This window comes from Fulmarus glacialis, unplaced genomic scaffold, assembly GCF_000690835.1.
Source record: "Fulmarus glacialis isolate BGI_N327 unplaced genomic scaffold, ASM69083v1 scaffold5158, whole genome shotgun sequence".
Taxonomy (NCBI): domain Eukaryota; kingdom Metazoa; phylum Chordata; class Aves; order Procellariiformes; family Procellariidae; genus Fulmarus; species Fulmarus glacialis.
The window spans coordinates 298-15,334 of record NW_009227452.1 but is presented as its reverse complement, the minus strand read 5'-3'; the positions used below and the strand labels follow the sequence as shown (position 1 = coordinate 15,334).

Sequence of the window (15,037 nt, the reverse complement as noted above, 5' to 3'; positions counted from 1 at the left end):
TGAGGTGTCAAAGTGCTGGTATGGAAAACTGTTTCTCACACCTTCCTGAATGGCTCTTTCCTTGTTTGTCTTTTTGTACAGTGCATAGTGAGAAAGAAAGAGCTTGACATAAGCTCCGAGGTGTTGTGCCACAAGTACAAGATTTAGTTAGAAGGAAAAAAAGAAAGGGACAAATGCATGATATTTACCAGAAGTCATAATGGGAGCAGTATGCCATGGCTGCGTATGGGAAGCAAAACTTAGAACAAAGTGTTCATTCAGGAGATTACCATGAACATGTACCAGAAACATACACAAATATAATTCCTCCTGGCTACTGAATCCCTAGAGAGCTGAATTGAATATAATGAGTATTAAAGTCATTTTCTCAAGCTTATCTGCTTTCCCACTTTAAAAAAAGATATAAATTTGTAACTCTGATGTTGATTAAGAGTTTGTGGAGAACATCTGATAGACACGAGTCTGCGTGAAGACCATGGCAACATACCAGTTTGATAATTTAGATCCCTAAACTGACAGCATTATCTAGCTGTTTTTATTTAAATAATGTTACAAATGGGAGAGCATTCAAGATAAAGAGAACCTTATCTTATGATTTAGGCTGATAAAGTAAAATTTTAAATAATTCTTTTTTTCTATAACTGATTGTTGTTGGGGTTTTTTTGGTGGGGTTTTTTGGCTGGCAAAGGCTAACAAGCGTTTATTGGCATTGCCCCCAAACCAGAAAAGCACTTCGGAGTTGTTCTTTATTGTTGACTACTCCTTATTCTCTACATCACAGGAAAGCGACTGAGTGCCTGCCTCAGCTTCTGTGCAATCTGAAACAAAGAAGCAGAACGTGTTAAATATGTAGTCACTTTGCAGTATGCAGAAATAAGATTGCAGGCTAAGAAGTTAAATGAATTGTTCCCTCATTTTCTGAAAAACTGCAGTTTTTACTGCAGATTTTGTGTACGTAGGACTCAAAGCATTCCATTTTAAAGACTTTTCTTCTTGCATATACACTTTCTGCCTTGTTTATTTTGTGCTTTCACCACTCAGGTTGTGTTGGAGAAAGTATGTAGGCAGGGCTGTCATCCTGCCTATTAGGTTATCTAGCACTGCACTATGCAGGAGAGTTACAGGAACAAAGCCAGATTTTTCATGAAATCCATTTCCCTGCTGAAACAAGGCCACACATCAGAACAGAGCTCCTGTGCTCTCCCTGCAGGTCTCATGGTAGCCAGCACCTCACATGTGAACGTGGATCTGGTCCCTGTACTGGGGGAGAGAAGATTGGTGCAAGGAGACTGGTGAGGCTGCAACCAGAAGAACTGGGATAGACTGGACAAGCAACTGAAAGAAGGTAAAGAGAAACTTATGCCTAACCCCATCAGATGTGTCAGAGAAACTGAGCAAGTGATGGGGGACCTAAAGTTCTCATCCACTGAAAATACCTCTGAAGCCCCCCACTGGCACCTTTTACTGCTGTGAAGGGCAACCAGTTGCTTATATTACTCCTTTAAGTGATAGAAGTCAGGTTCCAGCATACTCAAACTCACATGTTTTACCAGCATATCACATTAGAAAATTTGTTCTCGGGTTTCATTTAAAAAACCACAAGGAATACATGCATAAGAACAATTTTAAATGAGATCTAAGGTTGTAGGTCAAGTGCTCAGAGTTGACGTATTTAATAAATCACCTAAACCACTCCCGCCCCACACTCGTATACATCAGGTTTTGTAACCTTAGTACTGGCACTGAAGAAAAAATCAAGCTGTCAACAATAATGTTTCTCAACACTGTTTTTTAGGTCTAATAGGTCTAATATGACATAGTCAAGTACATAGGAATAGTATCTATAGGAAAATATTATTTTAACTCATTCTGTGTACAAGTCTTCAAATACCTGCTCTCTGCAAGAAGCTCATACAAAAAGACGAGTATTTCTTATAAAAAGTAGCAGCACAATACGTGCCAGGAAAATGGCACTGAAATACTACACCTTACCGTTTCATAAAACTGTGCCTGCTGCTCCAGATAGAGACGAATGACACTGTTGTAGTCATAAATCCGGTTACTGTGGAAGTGATTCATCTCAGCTGCAATTAGACCCAGGAGGCAAATTATTTAAGAGAAGCATTCGTAATTAGGAACAGTTTCACTCAGTTCAGATTAGTTACTGTACAACAAGCTCAGTGTCCAGCCCTGCCAGCGTAGTTCCTGTTCTCATGCTTCCACAACCTGTTTTGCCTGCAGCTCTCAAGTTATGATGGAACTGTTCGTAAAATTGGTAGGGTGTCACTCACTCACTGATAAAATATGGACACTTCCTGGATAAAGCCAGGTTCTTGTTAAAATACTCAGGTGTACAAAGATTTGATAAAGAATACAAGCAGGATTTTCTCCAACTGAGGTAACTGCTCTTTCCTGAAGTGTTTCCAAAAGAGTCACGTATCAAGTTGCAAGCCACAGCTGTAAATATTTAGCTCAAAAAAAAAGATACAGCCAGTAGCGTTTGACCCATTTTTGACTGAGGTTGTTTCAGTAGAAACCTGAGAAACAGCATTACTGAACCTGTAACACCTTTCACCACTTTCTGCATCTCTTGTCAGATCAGCTTACGGCTGAAATAAAAAGTTAAATATATTTTGAGATGCCAATAGAGGGAGAAGAAATATTCTAAATTGTAAAAGTCATCCTAGAGGTCTCTTCCATGATTATCCTTATACAGCACAGTCCTCTTGCATCATGACCAGGAAGAAGGAGGGGGTGGGGAGTTTTCTTGTTTGTTTTTAAAATAAATTTTGTGTGCTGCTCTACCTTTGTCCTGTAAAATGCTGAGTACTCTTGGCTTTAAGTCAGCTAAAAAAGATGCAACTCCCTCATCAATGAGTAGTCTCACTGAAGTCAGTAACAGGATGCACTTAAGGGCTTGATATCCTGCAGGACTGAGCCCTGACTCCTCACTTCCCCGGCTTTTCAAGTGCGGTGTGCTACGTCTCATATTTACAACATCTCTAACCTAAAGAGGAAAAAGTTCATTCAAAGAACATCCAAGAAATAAAATCTTATCCACAAGAACATGAATCTCAACTGGATCATGTCTGACTAAACCATGAGTCAGAAAAACACTTCTGCACATGATGAACTGCTGCCTGCACCAGGGCCCATGCTTTTTCTTTGAGACATTATCACTTCAAAATGAAAGAACCAGTCTGGGATGGTGTGGTGGTGGGTTTTTTTGTTTGGGTTTGGTTTTTTGTTTGTTTTTAAATTGTATTTCCAAAACATGTCTCTTTTGCAATAGCAATATGAGATTTGAAAGAAAACCATGGGAAAAATAACTGCAATTTTAGGAAAATCTAAGCAGGTCACAAAGGAAAAAAACCAACCACGCCTAGCTCTTATTATCATTCTCGGTAGAACAATGATTCTCTTTCCAAGTTTGTTACTTAAGAGATGTCCTTCAGAGGTCTACAACATTGCCATTTAGCCCAAAATTTGGTTTACCTTGTAGTGCATAAGCCATGGTGCTCACACGTTTCACCATGTTCTGTTTGTCTTGTGGCGTTATTTTACTGGTTGCAACTAATTTATCACTTTCCTTCACTCTTTCTATTGCTCCCTGTAGAAACCAAATGCAGAAAGATTAAAAGAGAAGATTAAAAGATCAGTTAACTTAAAGGTCTTTATAGTCATCTAAAATGCCACTGGCCACATTTTGAGCTTACACGCTATAAACATATATATACGCACAAGGACCGATTCTGCCTTCCTACGTTTTCACCCAAAGTTTGTTATTTCACTCTATTGCTTTCAAGAGTCCTAACGGCTTGCAAAAAGTGACTTCAAACACAGACATGAACACAGTCACTAGGAAATTGAGTTTGGTAAAGACAGTCATAGACAAGGGTATATACAGAAAGGACGAAAGGACCAAGTTTCAAAATACAGCTGACCAACACAACAGAGATCCAAAAGCCTCAAACTATGAAATGCCTGTAGAACCTTATTTGCATATTATACAAGATGAGACAACATAAACTATTTTCCAAGAGACTAGAACTCATTGCAGTTTATAACTTTCAATTCAGGAAAATCCTTGTGTCACATAAACAACAAGCATAAAAAGAAATGCCTCCCCCTTCAAAATGTATTTGTGCCAAACAACATTCAGGAGAATCTATTTACATGTCTCTTGGCAGTAGGCTTATGTTTTGAATTTTAAAAACATTTCTTCTCCTTTTATGGTATTTTTCCCCAAGGATTCTGTGGGTTGAGGGACCGTAAGTGTCCTGAAGAAAGAATACACAAATCTGATATGCTTTTATCGTTGTTGCTCTCAGAAGTAGGTTCTTGTTTTATACATTTAACACTTCAAGTGGTAAAAAAAAACCCCCAAAAACCAACTTGTGTACTTGTTTAATACTTCAAAATTTTTAGTTTTCTGAAAAACGGTACAGCAGGCACATAACATAAAGAAAACTCTAGGACCAAAAAAAAAAGCAGAATATCCAAAACTAGACACAAGGCTAAATTTATTGTTTTATTACTTGATGGCTTTCATATTACAGAGAACAAAGTGGTTGTTTTTCTGTTGCTGGGGTTCCCCCCTCCTCCCCGAAAAGTTAGCCCTATTCTCTATTTTTTAATATTGAAGAAACTTCTGAGCAGTGCATGATTATTTATCACATACCAGTAAGGTAGCCATGTAAGCATACACAATTTTTCCTACGATACTGGTATGTTTTAGTATCAGCTACCATGTAAGACTCAAACACTACAAATTTACACTACTGCTATTCACCACATTGGGACACGAAGCTAACCTGAAGAAAATCATGAAGCTTCTAGTGCTCTACTATAGCAGAAAGGCCTGATACTCTCAAATCTTGAGAAAAGTTCTGGCTTCCCTCCCCTCTAAGTATTTTTTTATTTTAAAAATCAACATGCCAGTTTCGCAGAAACTTTCAGTGTTTCTGGAAGCAGGGGCCAGGCTGCTGCACAAATGCAGAGTACCATACCACCACTTTTGTTGCTGTAGATCTTCCTACTGCCCAACCCTTAAAAGGAAAGGCCCCTCACATACCTTATGAGCTCCTATGATGTCAGGGAAGCAACCAAGAAACCCCTTATATTCATGATTTGTTTCCATCAAAAAGTGAAGATCTTTCTTCGGCTAATAAACAAAGCGTAAGCATTAGTAAAATTATCCGTGGCATTTTAACATCACAGAAAAGAAACCATGATGCCAGAAAAGGGTGAGGGGAAAAAAGAGAAGGAAAGAATACAAAAAATCCAACCTAAAATCTTAATTGTTTGTTGCAAGTTTTTCACATTTAAAAAGGCCCTTATTAAAATACAAGCTCTTTGGAGTAAGGTACTGAGCACCAGTGAGCAGATGCCTCTGTTCTTTGTTTTACTCAACACGAGCTTATGAAGTGAGGGCTTTTGCCTCAAATATTCACTGAAGAAGAGTTACCAGTCCTAGCAATAGCACTATTACGCAATAATCTCATTACATATGCAGATATTTGCATGCACAGGTGCATCTCCTTAGTCGCTGACTTGGAAAGCTGTTTTAGGAACTTCCAGACTCAACCTTGAGATCAGGAGGATCTGCATTTTGGAGACTTTAAGCTTAATACATTAAACATCAATTTATGACTTGAATGCTGATACCAATCAGGATTTATTCAAGCTAGATTTTTACTGAAGCAGGCAATTGCATGTCAACACAATGAAATGAAGCAAGATCTGGATCCTGTAGACATTTGGGGAATGCAGGGGGAAGGTAGAAACCCTATCCTTGATTAAATCTCATTCGTTTGTATCAATAATGAAGACAGCTCACTGACATAAAAAACCAAACACATTTAAAAAGGAAGTAATAATTTTACTATTTTAGAAACCAGAATGTGATCTTTCTGATCCAAGAGAAATACTCTCCCGTCACGTCCCCCCTAAGTTGACACATAGTAGAAAAGAAGATGAAAGTCCATTTAAAAGTATTATAGTAACTTCATTTAACTGGTCTGCAGCTCTAGCAATTATGTTTTAACAGAAAAGAAAAAAAGAAACGTCAGAAGTGATCCAAATAGGTGGTATGTTTGTACACACTATGCCAATGCATTCATAATACTCCTACCTGATCTGCTACAAGACTGGCGATTTCTTCATAGGTTTTTCCTGCTTCTGTTATTGCTCCATTGAGATCAGATTCTCCTGAAAGTAAACATCAGTGTTCAAATTACAGTAAGTCAATTACAGTAAGAAACTTGCCCTAATTCAAGGCAAATTTCTAAAATAGCTTATTTTACAATAATAAATACCTAATCATAATTTTATAAACAGCAGTAATAAAGAAGTTAGAAAAATATTAGTTTTTATACCATTAAAGAAGATCTTGTAGAAAATGAATGCTAAAGGGACCATGTAAACACTGTTCTACCATACTACTAGCGCTATTCACTTCCACATTTCGTAATTGTAAGTAGTTTAAATACACAGGTATTCCCCCACATGGGGCAACAGGAAGCCTACCAGAATGGGAGGGAAGGAAGAATGAGGAGGGTGACACTAGAAGATAGACTAAGAAAGCTGAAGAGACACCTGCTGTTCTGATTTTTAATAAATGATTTTCATACCTGATAAGCAGTAAATTCTCCATGATGCCCTATGGAGCACTGATGCTAGCCCTAAGCTCTCCAGCAGTCCTGGACTGTAATTGTTAGAAGGTCAGAGAAGTGGAAGGAGGCCCAACTAACTTTTTTCCTTGCCAACAAGATTTCTGACCCTTTAGGGAACTCTTGGATAATATTTTCAAGCTCTGTAAGAATCGCTGCTTTTGAGAGTGAGTTTCTAACTTTCATCATCATATGAAATAGATCAAAGGGCCCCACAAACTACACTTAAAAATACAGACATCACAACAAATCCTAAGCTAGACAACACCACAAGCACTCATAACACTGTATTACTAGCAGGACATGGCTATGTGGGACAAAGACAGAAACAAGCCTTACATTCTTGGTTTTTTCATGCCACTTCACCTTCCCAAACCACCATAGGTTTTTTCCATCCTTGTTAGCTTGTCCAAAGCATGTAGTCAACAGTACAAAAAGCAAATTGAGGTAGAGAAAGGGGAAGGTATAATTTGCAGATATCGAATATTAGTTTAAGAAAAAATGGTTTTTCTCATCCTTTCAGACATGTCTTGATATTAGACAGCAGTTAGTCTTTTACAAACATTTTGTTTTTATTCTATAGACATTAATCAGTGACTTAATTGAAAATTACCACACACTGATTTCATTAATGATTAATTTGAACATTAAAGTACCTTCTTCTACTACAACACATGGACTAATCTATGTTAGAGATTTATTAGGTAGGATTCCTTCATTTTAGCATGCCCTAAAGGAAACAAGGTAATAACTGAATATTGCTTCAGTTCTATCAATCAATTCTTACTTTCCATTAGGCTGGTTTCATAAAGGCAAAAGTTTTGAGGGAAAGTTACTGATCCTAAGAACTAGTAAGTCCAGCAACAAAAGTACTGCTAAAGAAATAGTTATTTTTCTCCTATGAGAAAAATTTTTGAGCCTGTCTGGATAAAAAAAGTAAAACCAACATGAAATCCCATTGTGAGATCTAAGAGGTACATAATTCAGAAGATATCTTCACATTGTTGTAAAACAGTAAAAAAATTTCAGGGAGATCAATTTCATTATTTCAGGTAGACTTAAATAATTTCATTATTTCAGAATTCCCCATGTCTGCTCAGATGTAACCTTGAAGTAATTGCTGCTTAGGCAACTGACTCCTAGATTTTGGGACAAAACATGGTGTGGCTTTAATTAGACTCAGAAGCCAGGTTGGTCTAGATGTTGCTGTTCATTTCATAATGCCATAAAAGATGATGACTTTTCCTATCTGAGCAAAAAGAAAGAGGAAGAGTATGTATATTTGAGTAGAAAGAGAAAATCCTCCCCTTCTATGCAGAACTCACTCAAAGGACCTTCATAGATTGGAGCTTCAGAGAACCTAGACAAACCCTCCCAACACCGACTGTCTTTCGTTTGGGGGCAGCAGGGCACAAAGCCAGCTTGTAGAAGGCACAGGGTGCATTAAGAGTTTCTACTACTAGCAGAGGCATTCACACCCCTCCAGAAGTAGGGCTAAGGGATAGTATATTTAGAAGTTGTTCCAGACAGTGGATCCCAACAATAGGCAGGCACACAAGTGGTAGAAGATCTGCAGCTCCTCACACTGCATCCTTCTCTTCTACAATCTCTTTTTCAGATAGTGCCAGGGCAGCCTTAAAGAGTCAGATTTCATCTCACACCTGACACACCCTCCAAGTTCTAATACACGTTATCAGCAGTGTCATGCCATGCTCAGTCGGTCACTCCCTACACCAGGCCACTTTATCAGAGATACCGCACGCAACCCACATGCTCACCCATCAGAGTAACTTGAATTCCAGCAGCACATTGCTCCCTATCACTGTTGTCAGCACGGTTTTTGGTCAGAGTTTTGTTACTCGGACAGGGCCAAGTTTCTAGCATTCTCAGCTTCTGAACTGATGCGATGCTGGGAATGGGCTTCTTAACTCAAGCCGTGAAAGCTGAGCTGGGTCCCAGTGCAAGGATATACCAGGATGTCAGGGGTTCTTTAATCAATGGAAAAGCAGAAAGCCCCACATGCTGCTGACATTTACATTACAGAATTAGGGCAGAATACGTATATCCCCACAAGAAACAGAGAGGGCTTAAAAGCACTGACTAAAAGTAGTTGTAAAAAGACCAGTTAAAATGGCCAGTAATATTCTACAGATATTTTAACCCAACCACGAGAAGAAACTGATACTTTCATTGATTTACAGGCCTGCATGCTGTCACAGGTAGATGAAGGAACATGTAAAACTACAAGGAGTCTTTTGGAGATGTTTAGCAGAACATCTCTTAGCAGTTCAACTGCTTGGTAAACACCAGTGATTATCACCTCTCAAGGAATACACCAGGCATATTGAGGGAACTAATACTCTGTAAGACTTGATTAGGGCAGCAGAATTTTTTTTGTCAAGAAGTGTTTTTGTTTTCTTTCAAAGCGTGTTTTAACAGAATCCAGGAGTAGGAAAAAGATCAAGTTTGATGTACTAGGGAACTACTTGTAGCAAGATTCTTCTTGACAAGTACACCTCAGACTGATAATGTTCAGCAGACAAGCAGCTTGGAAGGCAAGATGTGCCTGTGCTAGCTGGCAGAATAGTGAAACTTGCATGTCATTTCCTAACAAAATTACTGAGGGGTGATGTAGGATTAGGAGATCTTACTATGGTTGAATGGCATACCACAGCCATTCACATTTTCTTAATATAGGAGAAGGACGTGCCCAGATTTGGCGCCGCAGAAGAGAAGCCATGCTATTTAAGGCTGTGTCAAGCTAAGAGCATTGTATGATGCAATAGGATAGGCAATGTAGTGCCAGGCTGCAAGACGCTTCCAGGCATATTCAATGGAACTGTCCAATATGCATTTTTAGACCATACATGGATCATACATGTTCCTAAAACCAATCAGACAGCACGTAGGCCCATGGCCAAGTTAAATGAGAATCTCTCAGTGTGTCCTTAATAGTTCTAAAGGTACCCTTGCCCCTGCAAATACTGGGGACAGATTCCTAATATGCACTGTGGCTGGCAATTAATTGATAAGGCTCATTCTGCAGCACAAGAAAAAGAGCTTGAATGCGTCACTAACAACTGCATCTTGTCTGGTGCAATATTAAACATTTTAGGCTGGAAATCAGAAGAGAAGGCAATAGACATTCACCACACATAATAAGGCTTTGCAGAGCAAGCAGGCAGCACTGGTGAAAGAGGTAAGGACAGCAGACACATCCCATCCTAACTGTGCAAATGAACCAACTAACAGTGTATTCAGTATGCAGAAGTCAGCTACCAGTAGCTGGAAATGTTTGTGTCATCAAATCAGTCATTGCGACCTTCAGCAGCCTATATCTTAAATTTCCAGATCTCAAGTTGTTTTTTTTTTTTAAAAAAAAAAAAAAAAAAAAAAAAAAAAAAAGAAGAGGATGAAGAGATTCATCTCCCAACAGACAGTGAACTGAGTGCCTTTAAGTATGGCTGAAGAGCCATTCCTCTTTACCGATAGTCCAGAAAAATCAGGCCCCACACTCAGCCTAGCTAGTACTTCTTCATTTGAAGGAATAGGTCCAGTGCCTTCTTTTAAATATTGAGCTCAGGAAAGCTGCATCCTACCAGTTTAAATCCAGGTGCTTACATCTCTTGCATAGAGTCTGCTTAATCCACAGACCTGTACCTGAGGCAATCATCAAATGAAATTGTACATGAACAGCAGGTAAGACAGAGTGAGGGCAGCAGTGATGAACACATTTAAAGCAACACGTGCACTGCACTTATTCTCTCTTCCTGGGAACTCAAATTAAAAAATAAAGAATCCCATATGTTATTAATTCTGGAAAAATACACTGGTGTACCAGTGGAATCAGGACAAAGGCATCAGTGGGAAGGGCATTTTCCTCAGCAAGATACTAAGGTGCAACCAGGTACAACTAGGCAAACAGCAAAGAGAAACATCCTTGCCTTGTTCCCAAGCATCATGGGATCTATTTTTTCATACCATTCAAAGATGCTGGAAATCAAACTGAAGCTTTCCTTCGTAAGGTTGATCTGCAATTTTGCATCCTAGCTTTAAAGCCATACTGTATTCCCTTTACCCTGGCAAAAGAACATGTGTTATAGTTCAAGCAATCTTCAGTCCTTTCTCAAGAATCCTTGCTACAGATTGTATCTGGCTAGGATTTACAGTTTTCTAACCCATACTAAGAGTACGTAGCTATGCAAATCCCCTACCTGGTTCTCACATCCAAAAGTAACGTTTTAGACAATATGCTATGCTCCAATTCTAACTAAGCAGTCATCCTGTTGAAGTACAGGACAAAGATGAGAACAAACTACAGGGACTATGCCTATTTCTAGTGTTTCCAGCAAGGAACCTGAGTTTCAGAAGTGGTTGCATTTTAATACATGGTTTATGGGGCAAAAAGCTTTAAGAGTACAAAGCAAGGGATAGATGAGTACTGGTAAGTACTGGTCAACTAAAACTCCTAAGATGGAAAGATTTCAGGAAGCCTCTATGCTATAAAACTTAAGGTTTTAGAACAGAGCAATTTTGCTATTAAGTCTAGGAAAAAAAGAAAAAAAAATACATTTGACAAGAGAATCCCAGAGAAAATGGACTCAATTAGCTCCCTCTGGGATATGAGGAAATATTTTCCAGTTGGAAAACATCAGCAGAACTTAACATAACAAAGCAGCATTTTAAGTTTGGCCTAAAGACTACATTTTAGGAGAACTTTGAGCAATGGATGCCCTCCTTTTCCCTCCCACAACTTTCATACCTAACATGACAGGCTCTATTTTAAGGCTCTTGACGGAGAAGGAAAGGTGAAGGACCAGAAAAGGCTACAGTAGCCAGCCCTCCAGCCCACATAATGGTATACAAAAATCTTGTAATAAGTTTTCCATCCCCATACGGAGTTGTTGTTTCATGAAGTAAGTCACACAATAGTTATATGACAGATATTTTCAAAGCCGCATTTTCTCCCCTTTCCTTTGATATCACAAAAAATGCTACGGCATGTTTTGTCAGTCAGGTCAATGACCAGATTATATATTAATGAGATCAAGCTAAACTTCTCCACCACCACCAACACACCACATGATTACACAGTGAAAGAAAACAAGATTGCAGACTAGAATATAAAAACCCCATAATACATACAGGGAAACAAGTTTTTAATACTTTTTCCAGAATCATATTTGACATCTAAAGTTCAAAGAGGAAAGCATTAAGATCTTTGGAAAAAAAATGTAGCATGATTAATTAAAATATCTTTTGTTAAGTGAAATACAAATGAAGTTACAGAAGTACCTTGGTATCCGCTAGTGCTGAAGACCAGTGCCAGGCTCTGCAATGCTTTTCCTATCTTCTGGTATTCCTTGGGTAGTGCTGAAAGGGGGAAAAGGATGGCGAAAAGAGGGAAACAGAAGCAAAAACCCACAAGGGTAAGTGAAACTAGATCTGCAGCATTTCCAAAACTTGATAGAAGCAGATGTCAAAACCAACTACTTTTCACATTTCTTCTAGTGAAGCATTTACAGTCACATTCTTACCCCCTCCCCTGCTACAGACATTCCAAAACTGGATAAAGCTATTGCAGTCTGGATTCTTGAAAGCCACAAACAGTTGAGGAAACAGTGTGTGACTGCTATAAAAAAAGAAGAAAAAAATCTCACTGCATCCTAGCTCAGTCCTTCTATGCATACAGTGAGATTTTTTTTCTCCCCCTCATGAGCAGACTTTATCCTCCCTAGGGGGGGTGGGGGGGAAGTGCTGCAGTAATATGGAGAATAGATCTCATTAATATTTTAAGAGGGGATTATTATACAGACCTATAATACCTAAACTCTCCTCAAATCAAGGATTTTATATTTAAAGGCACTAGGAACCAAGATTAACTAGGGATAAAGATGATGCAAGTATCTGAATAATAAAATAGTTTTTAATAATCTATTTATTGAAAATATATGCATTAATTGCTTCCTCACAATGAAGTCAGTAAGCTGTGATTTATGAGCGCATTCATTATTAACACTTTGAATACCACCACCCCAGAGGCCTAAAAAGCTACCTGAAAAGTGAAAGCAATTTTTTATAATCTACCTACGCTAGCAGAAAAAAAACGAAGTAGACGTGCTTTTTGTTGTCAAACATCAGAGGGTACATTGTCCAGGTAAATAGCAGGTTTTTAGTTGCTCTAGCATCCCACACGATCTGATTTTCACAGAAAAACCCCTTTGTGTGGTAAAAAAAACCAAACCCACGAAAACCAAAAAACAAACCCCCAAACCGCATAATTTTATTGATTATCTTTGATCAAGTTCTTGCCCAGAAGTTAGATTACTTAGGACAACTGGTATTTCTTATACAAGAAGTATCATTCAGAGTACTACAGTTCTGTTATCAGCCATTAACTTGTTACTGAATCCCCACTGAAAACTTCAGTGAAGAATATTTGGTTTCTTTTCACTTGCATTTAAGAAGTTTCCACTGTCAGTCATTTTAAATATCATAGAATGGAATACATGTAATTATTGCTCAGAAAGCACCAAAAATAATTCTGACTAGGAGTTGGGACTAGAGCTGACAGGGAACTTAAAACCTAAGAGGTTACTGAAATTCTTCAGTTTTGCATGTCCCGATTTACCAATCTCCTTTTTCTATTCAGTATGAATGTCTGGAAAGTTAAAAGTTAAAATTTTCAACACAATCACATCTGACTTACTGCATTTATGCTAACTAATTAATAGCTGTAAGTATTAGAAGAGTCATTCCATACCTAAAGCACTAGTGTCTTAAGTTTAGGGAGATTTTAGCAGTGAACAAAATACTGTATACCACCATAAGCACAAGTCACAGCCAGCCCTTAACTATGGTGGTTTTGATCACTGCTTCTGTAACTGAAAAGCAATGCTATTTTTCTAGTCCCATCTGAGGGACCTTATTCCTTCCCCTGCCCTTCGCTTCCCCCTCGGTATCATTTCCTAGTGAAGTGAGATCTGTACGATGTTAGAGCTGTGTCCTGTGTTAGACTATTTTTGACCAGCAGGAGGGTCAGTGATATGTAGAAGGAAACCATCTTATTCAAAGTGGAGAAACGTATATAATTTAAAGTTCACATCCTACAGGTACTAAGGTCTAATGTAATCAACTACTAGAAGAGACTGGGCTTCTATACTTCCCATTCCCTCCAGTCAGCCCCAGATATTCAACTGCAGCGTTAGATTAGAAAGCAGCAAAGACATAACTCAGGAGATGTACTTATTCCCAAGTTTGGGGACAATGTTTTTTTGTGGGAATTAAAAAAAGTTTAAAAAAAAAAAAAGGAAAGAAAAAAAACGGAGGAGATTTGAGGAGATTTATGTGATAGGTCTTTGGTCGCCAGACACTACAGCCTGCCCTGAAGTGTTTCTTATTATGGTCCTCAGCTGTAGTACCTGCTTCCTTTCAATAGCTGCCTTGTGGTGGCCACAAACACTGAACACTGCTGTGGACTAGGAAATTAGAGCCCAGGCAGAGTCATAGGGACTTGGTGTGAAGTTCTGCAACCCTAAATATCTGTGGGAAGGAAGAGACAAGATAGGAGAAAAAGAATTGGGCTAAAGATTAAGTTAGAATCAAGTTGTTTTTTTTCTTTTTCTTTTTTGAAACTCATTTCATTTCTAAATCACTCTTCCTGGCATGCAAGAATCCTAAATAAGGGGTTAATAAAATGCAATCATTTATGATTTCATCAAATAGACAGGTCTACTTTGCCCATGTCACTAAAATGTACATAAATGACAAATATATGAGAACAGGTCCAAAAAGGGCTTTAGCTGGATTACTAGAATTATTTAACTTTTAATATTTTTAAACCTATGGGCAGGGACCAGATATTTCTGTTATAAGGGGGGGGAAAAAAAAAGCAAAACACAGTAACAAAAAACTTGCACAATTTATACTCTCAGACACTGAAAGCAGCCAGAATGCCATACAATCCTCATGATAATTTAGGATTTCCTTTAGTTTTAAGATGTGCCTTGAATTATAAACAATAAAACAACAAAAAAAAAAGAGAGAAAAGCAACACAGAAATGGCTGCTGAGTTCAGAAGGGACACTTACGCCCTGTACACCTCTTCCAGTGCTCTTGTCCCACTGTCAGCAGCTCTTTAACTCCATCATCCATTGCTTTGGTGAACCTACCCACTGCATCACATTTCTGTTCTCTGTGGCATTTGGAAAAAGCAAAAACAAAAAACATTTTAACAGATGCATTACGCTAACTTGAAATGCAATACTGAAATGTTTAGTAGTGTCAACTAGGTCTTAAAAAAGAAGTCAGAGAGATAAATGAATTCCTTGAAATCTCTGCCATTTCACTGAGGTCAGAATTTCCCT

At 38.4% G+C, this 15,037-nt stretch overlaps 1 protein-coding gene across 1 annotated transcript; it reads right to left on the bottom strand.

Moving 5' to 3' along the window:
- Positions 1 to 448: 448 nt before the first annotated feature.
- LOC104080661 (sorting nexin-9) lies at positions 449 to 14,865 on the bottom strand (the record flags this gene model as incomplete). The annotated part of the gene is made up of 7 exons (XM_009583139.1): positions 449 to 818; positions 1,993 to 2,084; positions 3,496 to 3,610; positions 5,075 to 5,164; positions 6,134 to 6,210; positions 11,967 to 12,044; positions 14,762 to 14,865. Coding segments are annotated over 7 exons (604 nt in total), but the record flags the coding sequence as incomplete, so codon positions are not given.
- Between the last annotated feature and the right edge of the window lie 172 nt (positions 14,866 to 15,037).